We start from the raw sequence: 10,801 nt of genomic DNA, 5'->3' as shown, positions 1-10,801 counted from the left end.
TGGCAGCAGCCATAGGAAGCACAGATTAATTGCAAAGCATAAGATAGGATAATTTCAGGGGGAGGCACTAACTATTAAAAGGAATCACAAAGGCTTCATGCAAAAGATGACACTGGAACAAAACTTTAAAGAAATTGAGATAATTGAGGGACATTCCATAGATAGTATATTATTGTATTTTGGTGAAAAACATGGAATATGTCAGGTTTTCCTTTATAAAACAAAAAAACCTATGTGTTAGATGAGCTGTAGTAGAATTAGGTTAAATCATAACTGTTTTAATTAATGAACCCAAAGCTTTGTCAAGATCTATGTTCTTTTCTCTTCAGAGGTGAGGAGTTATGAGTGTGTAATGCTACATATATTTAGTCACATATGATGTCTTAGATTTGCTGAACTGCCTTTTTTTCTTCTTTAAAAAAATCTTTATTACAATACATAAAATATCTCACTAATAGGGAAGATGACATATGTATTTTTGAACATGAAGAGGATATAAAAGAAAAGATTTTTTTAAAAGAAGAAGGTGGTATATTGTTAAAGGTTTTCAATACAGGTTGTATAACCACTTTCAGAGAGAGTGTGGATTCTTCATCAGATTCAGTTTCCTTATCATGGTACAATTTAAATGGAGAAGGAAGATGTTCTCCTTCCCGGCCAGTGTTGTGGGAGGTATTAACAATTTTTCAAGAAGAGAAAGTAGGCATAGTTACAATGTGAAATTAGTGGTTATCATCATCATCATTATCATAATCATTACAATAACCTGACAACAATAATGATAATAAACTATCCCACAAAGAGAGTGTTTTGTAGTGTTAAATTTAATTTAATGTAGTTTTTGGATTCATTTCCTCCTTATCTGATTTTTACACAAAACTCATGACTTAAGCTAAGCAGATATTTTTATTGAAGAGAAATTTGTCTCAGAGATCCAATTGCTTATCCAACATTATCCGACATTCAAAAATTCAATCCTTTATTAAGTGTCTGCAATGAATGTTTTTGGATGATTATCCGTGAATGACTTTGCTATTTTCAGTAATACAATGATCCACAACTTCTCTGAAGGACTTAGGATGAAAAATCCTATCCATATCCAGAGAAAGAACTGATTGATTATGTCTGAATACAGATTGAAACATACTCTCTCCCTCACTTTTATTTTTTTCTGGGGAAAGGGAGATTTATATTTTCTTACACAACGTGACTTTATAAAAATGTTTTGTGTTATTTCTCATGTGCTTTCTTAATGGGGGTAGGGGTAAGGGAGAGAATCTGAAACTCAAAGCTTTATAAATGAATGTAAAAAATTGTTTTCAATGTAATTGGGAAAAAATTTTAAAAGTTAAACAAAAAAATTGCAATGATCAGAAAACACTACACTAAGGCAGTGATGAAAAGTTCAAATGTGGATAATATAACATCCTTCCCTTCATGAAAATTATCCTCTAAAAAGCGAAATGATACAAACATAAAGTTATCATACAAAATAATACAGAAGAATTCCATTAATTTTATCCCCCAAAGTACTAAAATAAATAAAAGGAGTGGAAAGGCCAAAGTTTTTACCAAGAAGTGAGATCAGGAAGAGATTTCCTGAAAGAGGTTGTACATTTTAAAGGACAGGTAGTCATGGAAATGGCAAAGGGAAGACATTCCAAGACATTAAAGACATAAGGAGCAGCATAAACAAAGGCAAGAACCACTGGGTGAGTCTGGAGACAAAGAGTAGTTCATTTTTGCTAGAATGCTATACATTTTTCCAAAAGGATTCTTTTCTTCAATATGGAAATAAGATTCATTCAAATAATGAATTCTCTGAATATTTGCTTTAAAAAGTCGATTACATTCAACTGTATAGGGTAACAATGTCCCAGAAAAACAGAGCCTGAACTTTGGTTTCACTGTATTCCTAACAGAAGTTTGTCCCAATGTAAGAAGAAAAATCATCTTATTTATCTCCCTACCATTATAGAAGACAGGACCAAATCTCCATCCACCAAGATTATAGTTTCTTTCAACATTTCCCCTTTGGTGAGAACAAAAGGGCCACTCTCTCTCTGATCTGTTTGGTTTTGACCCCATAAATAACTGGGTTCATCATGGGGGGAACAAGCACATAAAGATTAGCCAGTAGAATATGGACATGTCTAGGGATTTTCCGGCCAAAGCGTTGAGCAATGACAGTGAAAATCCCTGGCAGGTAGAACATGAGGATGACACAGACATGTGACCCACAAGTGCTCAATGCCTTGAGCCGGGCATCCCGAGAAGGTAGCCTGAATACTGCCCGAAGGATGAGGATATAGGAGATAACAATCACCACCATGTCAAGCATGACACTGAGCAAGGGCACAGAGATTCCATACCAAATATTGATGGTGATATCTGCACAGGCCAGCTTGGCCAGCCCCATGTGTTCACAGAATGTGTGGGCAATGATGTTGGTACGGCAGAAAGGCAGGCGCTTCAGCAGAAAGACAATGGGGAAGACTGTAGCAAAGCTCCTGAACACTACAATGCCCCCAATTTTGCCAATGACACTGTGGTTGAGGATGGTGGTATATTGTAGCGGGTAGCAGATGGCCACATAGCGGTCGAAGGCCATGGCCAACAGGATCCCTGACTCCACCACAAAGGCAAAATGCATGAAGAAGAGCTGAGTGACACAGCCCCCAAAGGAGATGTTTGTATCATCCATCCAGAAGATGGCCAGAGCTTTGGGCACGGTAGAAGTTGATAGGATCAGGTCCCAGAATGCCAGCATGGACAGGAAGAGGTACATGGGCTCATGGAGACTGCGTTCAAGAGCTACCACAAAGATCAGGAGGAGATTTCCTGAGGCAGCAACCAGGTACATCAGGCAGAAGGGGATAGAGATCCACAGATGCATATGCTTCAGGCCAGGGATGCCGATCAGCACAAACATATCATAGTTGATAGTGGAGAAGTTGGGAGCAGACATATCCTGAAAATGGCTAGTCTCATCCACTTACCTTCTTGTCTGCCCTGCAGCCAAGGGCATGAGGAGTCACACAGCTAGAAAGGAGAATCATCCAATCAAGTAATTCATCAACATTTCTCAAGTCTTTTCTATGTATCCAACCCTATGCTTTTTTGTAACCATCCATTTACCAGAATCCAGTCATCATGACCCATCTTTATTAATGGATTTTTCTTCTAAACACTATATAGATACAAAATTACCCATAGGTTTTAAAATGAGAAAACTTATAGAGATCATTTGCTCACACCTCATCTTTCTATTTTCATGTGAGGAAGCTGAGATACATAAAAGTTAAGTCATTTGTCCAAGAAAAAGGTAATAAAACAGTGCCAAGTCCCCTCATTCCAAAAGGAGGGTTCTTTTCACTAAAATATAATGTAAAATAAAACAAAACAAGACAAACACAAAAACAAATGCAAAAGTGAGTACCTGTTACTTGTACAAATGCACATAGGTCATTAAAAATTAAGTATAGGACTTCCTTTGTTTCATTTAGGTTGTATAGTCAATGGATAGAAAATTGAGCTTGTAGTCAGAAAAATCTGACTTCAGATCTGACTTCACTTATTAACTGTGTGATTCTGGACAAGTTTCTTCATCCATAAAATGAGAATAAGAGTAAGGCTTACTTTCCGGTATTGTTGTGTAAGGATCAAATTATATAATATTTATAAAGAATTTAGCACAGTTCCAGGCACATGCCAGATGATTAATTAATGCTTGTTTCCTTCCTTCATAAATCCTTATACTTAATGAATACACAATATAGTTGTATTTTCCATGCATCTTGATGATTCCAAGTATTTTTTCTACATAAAGAGTTACAACTTGTCAGGCCTGTAAATTGTTTGATATAGTCTTAAACCTCATTATATCACGATTATTCTACATTTTCTTTTTAACAAAGTTTGTTGTTATGTATTTTACCATAACAATATGGGGAAAGTATAACTAGATAGTAATTAATCTGAAAAGATACACTAGGGTTTTAGTGGACCTCAAGGTCACTCTAAGTCAAGAGTTAAAATTGCTGCAAAGAAAGTTAATGAAATCTTAGTTTTCAGTTAAGACAGACAGAGTATTCTGAACTCTCCTCAGATAAAAATATTGTATTTAGCTCTGAACACCACATTTTAGGAAGAACATTGATAAACCAAACAGTACCCAAGGGAGAAAAAACAAAATGGTAAAGGACTGTGACTTAATGCCACATGATGATCTGTTGAGGAAAGTGGGGATGTTGAAGATTTAGTGGAAACATGAAGTCTTCAAGCAAAGATTGAATCACATATCAGCTATGATCTAGGGAAAATTATAGGCATTTCTTGAAATAAATTCTGAGATTCTATAATTATGTGAAAAAGACAGATAATTCATATAGCAAAATTGGGAGGTAACCTTTGTCTAACCCTACCAAGTTAAACCTGATATCTGATACCTGAGAAAAATTTAAAGAATGAGTGTAGCTCTCACAAGGTTATTTTACATTTATAAGTTAACAAGATTTGAATGCTATGAGAAAGCTTGGGCACTTTGCATTCTACCCTGTTAAAGGGAGTGATGTGAGAGGATATAAAATTGGGCTAAATTATCTCATCACAGATTTGAAGAATTTCAAATTTGAAAGTAATTTCAGAAAGCATCTAGACTAGCACACACCTGAGCAGGAATCCTACACTGTACTCCAGGTAATTCTCCCACCGATGCCTGGATAGTTTCAGTGTGAAGGCAGAAAAAACATTAGGAAACCGTATTAACTCTCTACACAAATCACTGATCTTTTGGGTGTTTCAAAATAAATAATGTTTTTATTTTCTTTTTTACTGAGCAAAAAAAAAATCACCATCAAAAATCAACATCTTTTCTCTTTCCCCCATCTTTTTCCTGCAGTTTATGTCCATCTACTGCTACTAGTTCTGTTCTCTGGCATCAAGAAAACAAAAAAAATAGTGTGGTTTAATGGAAACCACTTGGATTTGCCATCAGAGAACGTAGGTTCAAAAAGACTTAATACATGTCTGATATCAAACAAGTCATTTATTTTTTGATGGCCTCCTTCCCTCATCTCTAAGATGCTGCTACTGAGTCAAATGATTTAAATGAATCTCTCCCAGCTCCTAAATTAGGGAGGCATTTTTCCATGCTTCACATAGATTAATGACCTTGGAAAGATAACAAATTTTTGCTGCTTGTTAGCCAAGTATCCTTGCATGAGTCCCTTATTAGCACCCAGCCTCTGTCATCAATTGTAAAATGAAAACAATAGCACCAACTTTGTAGAGCCATTGTGGTGATTGAATAAGAACAAGCAAGCAAATGAAAACTTTGCTTTTTTATTTTTCACTTAAAAGCATTTATTAAAATAGTTGTTGTTTTTTTTTTTGTATCTCCCCTTTTATATGATGAGTTCATTGAGTGCACTTTTTGACACTTTTTTTTTATACCTGATTATTGCTCAGTGCCTGGTACATAGAAGGTACTTAGTAATTGTTTATTGACTATTGAGAGCAAATTGTAAATTATAATATAAATGAGAGCTGTGATTTTTGAAACAATTGAGTTTAGAAAAATGATTTTTTGGAAATTATAAATTAATATTTATTAATAATGATTAGCTATCATCTCTGATTTTTAATTGGCATTCAACCACTTAAATTAATCATTTCATTTATAGCATGAAAGATAAATAAACAAAACATTAATTAGGACAATATGTCTGGCAAATAACATTTGTGCAAGTTATATTATGCTTCTTAGGGAGCATAATTCAATATTTAACAGTACAGGAAAATTGAGTCACAGGAAATAAAAAATAACAAATTAATTGTTCTAAAACATGTTCATCCCAGGGGATCTTCAGCTTGAAGAGAGAGTAATGAGAAGGATATAACTGCTATCTGGAAGTATTTGAAAGACTATATTATATAAGAATAATATTTTTCTGCTTGATCCTTGAGGACAGAACCAGAGAAATGGTATTAACTAATAATCACTTAGCACTTTGGCTTCTCCTCCAAAAATGTTCTCTGATGTCTCATTATCTCAAAGGTTCTAAAACATCAATTGACTCAAGATGTATGATTCCAAAAAATCAGAGAGGTTTTGAGTATGGGCCTGGTGACATGCCATATGTTAGTCTTGAGGTCATCAAACCAAATTTGGTGACTATCCTACTCAAATTGGGAGATAAAGTTTTAAAGACATAGAAACTTCTAAGGACCATCTAAAGCATTGTAGAAAAGTAGGAATCAGAGAGGAAATCAAACAAATTAGCAAACAAAGATTGAAGTTTAAGATTAACCAAGTTTTCTTCATCCCTCTTTTCCTCCCTCCTTCCCTCTCTCCTTCCCTTTCTTTCTTTCTTTCTTTCTTTTTCTTTCTTTCTTTCTTTCTTTTTCTTTCCTTTCTTCCTTTTTTTCTTTTCATTTTCTTTTCTTCAGTCTCTCTATTTCTATTAATCAGCTTAAAAGTGGCCAAACAAAGGTATATTCCAACAGTAATCAAATAAGAGCTTTAACCCGCCCTGTTTTCAAAAAGGTAAGTTAATCTTCTCCTTAGGCAGTCCGGTGGTCCTCCATTCCTGAAGACTCACCATAGGGTGCCCAGAAACTGATAAGTCATAGTCCTACTGTAACTCAGAACTACTGAATGCAAAGGAAACATTAATGTCAGTGCAAAAGGGGGATGCACAAGCAATATGGTCACAGCACTTTTTTTTTTGACCACCTTGTAAGGAATATAGTGCAAAATGCTCAGACTGTAAATCAAAGAACTGAAACATGGAATAAATAAAAATCTTGTTCAGAGTGATACAATTTGTAATTGTTAGAATTCAGACTCAATTGCAGGCCTTCCAGCCAGACCTCTTTCCTCTCTGCCATGCAGCTTCTAAAGGTGCAGAAGTTGCAAAGAAGAGATTTTTTTGGTTAATGTGAGGGAAATATTCCTAAAAATGAATAAGATCCAAATATGAAAATGAACTGCCCAGGCAAATATCTCCTCCTCAGAAGTCTTGGTTAGAATAGTTGACCATGATAATGAATGTTCAGAAATGGGATGTTATCTGGATTTCTTTTCAGCTCTGACAATTGGTGATACTATGGTTGTTAGGAGTTATATTTCAAAATAAAACTTGTATCACATACTCCATTGGCAATGTGGCTTCAAGGCTATAAATCATGCCTCAGAAATAGGAAGAAGATTCAGGTCTTCCTGCCATACTCATTCTGTGACCCTGAACAAGTGGCTTAAACTCTCAGTACCTCCAGCCTATTCTCTGTAACTGCAAATTATAGTGACATTGTCACTCTATGGTGGTTGAGGGAATTTCATATTAAAAACAGTATAATTTGGGCTGTAGTGTATAGAGCACCGGCCCTGGAAGTAGGGGAATCTTAGTTCAAATCCAGCCTCAGACATGTATGACTCTGGACAATCACTCAATCCCAACTGCCTTGCCAAAACAAAACAAAACAAAAAGTGTCATGTAATCTATTATCTTTGTTAAATCAAAATTAATTTATGGAGTAGGAAAAAAAGTCAGGGAAATTTGAGTTCCTCTTTTCTCTCTGTCCCTACCACACAATGAGGAATGGAAGAGAGCTAACCTTTAATTTAAAAAAATACTTTAAAATGTTTACAGTAATGTAAAGAAAGCTAATCCAGTGGAAAGTAAAGAGTTACATTTTGACAATTTGGTGGATTCATGATCTCTTCCACATAAATATTCCCTCAAACTGTAATATGAACAAATCAACTATTCTTCTAAGAAATTTTTATCTTGTGTTACTTTTTTTCCCCTGAACTCCCAGAAATTTCCTATCATGAGGGTTTTCAGATGTGCTGGAGGTCAGTCCTTTGACCATCTGATCTTACATAAGCATCTAAGAAACAGAGGGACTGAACATCATTAGCTAGCTCTCCCTCTCTCCAGATGACTAATCCACTTCTTTTCCAGACATCTATTTCATTTAATGATGTCTCCCATGACATTTTTAGATCATGATCGCTCTTTGGCACTATATTACTATCTACCATATTCTTGTAGAGTGGTACAAGGGCAATTTTCCTTATACAGTGTCTGGATCCAGGTAGCTTCTTGAGGCAGAATTTGGAGTCAGGGACAGCCAAGTTCAAATATTGCCTCAGATGCTTATAAGCTATGTTACCATAAGTAATTTACTTAACCCTTGTCTACCTCAATTTCCTCATCAGTAATATGAGGAAAATAATAGCACCTATTTCATTACTTCACAGAGTTGTTTGAAAGAATAAAATGGGGTAATATCTGTAAAATGCTAGCATATACCATAAGCCTGGTGTATCATAAACAATTAATAAATGACTATTGTACGGACCTTCAAGTTCACTATGAAGGTAGCCAAGTGGTGTAGTGAATAAAGTATATTTGAAACTAGAAGATGTGTTTTTAAATTATGTCAGACATATTAGCTTTATAGCGCTTAAACAAGTCACTTAATCTTTCCCAGACTCAATTTCCTCATCTGTGAAATGAAAGGATTTTGTTTGACAGTCTTTAAGGCACCTTCCACCTATAAATAAGAGATCTTATTAACTCACTGTCTCCTGAAGCAGCACATTGCATTTTTGGATAGCTCAGATTATTAGAAAATTTTTCCTTGTGTTGTGTTGAAGAAATATATCTCTTTGCATTTTGCATCCAATTAAAAACAATGCAGTCTCAGAAAGATTGTTCATATTACTCAGAAGACTTGATTTCTGAACAGAACTCTGATTCTTACTAATTGTATGACTAATCTGGTTTAAATTTCTGAGTCCAATAATAACAAATTTCATCTTTCACCACTGCAGACCTTTATGACAAAACCTGAGAGCAAATTAACAATTTTCTAAACCTCAGTTTCTACATTTAGAAAATGAGAATGATAATAACCAAACTATACACAACCTCTTAGAGATATTGGGAAGACTAAATGAGATCTTGGATGTTAACTATATATATGTCAGCTGAACTAACAATCAACTTTTGATTTGATCGTTGTTTTTGTTCATGTTAAACAAATATATTGCTCAAGGAAAAGTAAAATCATCATACCCAGGAGGTTCTTCTCTAGGGGATTCTGAGTTTGAGAACTCCAAAGTCTTAGTCCCTTGAGAACAACATTCTAGCTATGATGGGAAGTAGGGAGGAGAAAGGAGGGGGAGAAAGGTAATCATGGGAGCAGCAGGGCATTTTTCCCCCTTTTTGTCCTTTCCAGAGCCTTAGAAATCTTACCATGTACAAAGTTCCCTATACCTTCTAAACACAATTTCTGCCATTCCAGACCCAGTGGACCAGAGCTGTAACAAACAATTCTACAATTAAGGAAGTAACAAACTATTGCTCTCCACTTCCTAGTCATATTGCCTTTATGCAGCCTCTTCAGCATCCTCATTCCTGGCATGCTCAGCTAGGATTAGTGTTCTTTCATTTTATCTTATTCAATTCCGGACCCTTCTCCTCCCCCTATTTCTCAGCTACTTCCAGGCTATGTTGCCAAGTGAAGAGCATTAAATTAGATTTTGGATGTTAACTTACATAAAATGTAAGCTTTACATAAAAATCAGCTTGAAAAATTGTTCCATGGTACAAGGATTTGGAGTTACAGTGAATAAAAATATGGCCTAAGAGCCAAGAAGACTTGGATTAAGGGTATAAATATAAACAATTGCCTCTATGGAGAAAACAATATGTACCTACAACATATGTTGAAGTGTGATCTGTGGTGTTAACATTTTCCCCACTGTTTTCTCCCTGCTTTCCAACTTTTCCTCTCCATTATATGTGCTCTTCCCTTTTTTTTTTTTTTGAATATAAGCTTTATTTTATTTTATAATTTTAGCTTTTTATTTACAAAGCATATGCATGGGTAATTTTTCAACACATGACCCTTGCAAAACCTTCTGTTCCAACTTTTCCCCTCCTTCCCCCCACTACCTCCCCCAGATGGCAGGTAGTCCAATACAGAATGTAAGCTTTATTAAGGCAAGTATTATCTATCTTTCTCTGTATGTATCCACAGTGTTGTCCAGAGCTTGACACACACTAAATACTTAATAAATATCTTTTAATCCATTCATCTATCTATCCATTCATTTATTAAATCATTAATTTATTCAATCAAAATGCCTGTAATGAGTGATAGTCTGCTTATATCTATCCTACTAATCACCAGTCTTTGTTTTTCCATACCTATCCACATCAGCTTTATTCCTGTAGAGAGCTTTTTTGACTTCCTATCCTACTCTTCCCTGTCTTTTCATTATGCCCTCCAGATCTCCTGTTTATTATTAATAATCTTAATAAAACATAAATCGCTCTAACCTAGTTTGACTCTGAAAGCTAACAGGATCTTCCAAAGTTTGGAACCCAATTCTCCCTGGAATTAGAAGTCTTGGGGTTATTAGAGAATTTTCAGAATTGAGCCAAATGCTCATTTCTATTTTTAAAAAATTTCAAAACCAAACCAAAACAAAACAAAGCAAAAAAAAAAAAAAAAGATTTTTCACAAATTGCTTTCAATCAGTATCCAATGGTAGGAAATAATGCCTTAAACCTAATCTTGTATTCCCCTCCCCCGCTGCATAATAAAAACTTTTAATTTTCTTTTAAATTCAAGGAAAATGATACATGAGCTTTAGTACTGATGGCTGCCAAAGGAGCTGGGAACAGTTGATGATTGCATAGGCATTGTGATGTGAGGGGCATTGAAAGTCTCTCTGTCTTCCTCTTCCCTACCCCATCATAAACATGAATTTCACCCTCTGAAG

General features: G+C 35.2%; 1 protein-coding gene across 2 annotated transcripts; it reads right to left on the bottom strand.

Annotated features, from left to right (window-relative positions):
- Positions 1-2,020: 2,020 nt before the first annotated feature.
- LOC127555348 (olfactory receptor 52B2-like) lies at positions 2,021-9,310 on the bottom strand. 2 transcript variants are annotated; one of them, XM_051987580.1, is made up of 3 exons: positions 9,299-9,310; positions 8,686-8,761; positions 2,021-2,925 (listed from the first exon to the last, which is right to left on the bottom strand). In XM_051987580.1, the coding sequence occupies exons 1-3, from the start codon at positions 9,308-9,310 to the stop codon at positions 2,021-2,023; spliced, it is 993 nt and encodes a 330-aa protein (XP_051843540.1). The 2 variants fall into 2 exon arrangements, with proteins under 2 accessions (XP_051843540.1, XP_051843541.1); XM_051987581.1 differs by lacking the exons at positions 8,686-8,761; positions 9,299-9,310 and having other exon boundaries at positions 2,021-2,968.
- Positions 9,311-10,801: the final 1,491 nt, after the last annotated feature.

This window comes from Antechinus flavipes, chromosome 3 (genome assembly GCF_016432865.1).
Source record: "Antechinus flavipes isolate AdamAnt ecotype Samford, QLD, Australia chromosome 3, AdamAnt_v2, whole genome shotgun sequence".
Lineage (NCBI taxonomy): Eukaryota > Metazoa > Chordata > Mammalia > Dasyuromorphia > Dasyuridae > Antechinus > Antechinus flavipes.
This window is presented reverse-complemented; position numbering and strand designations above follow the sequence as displayed.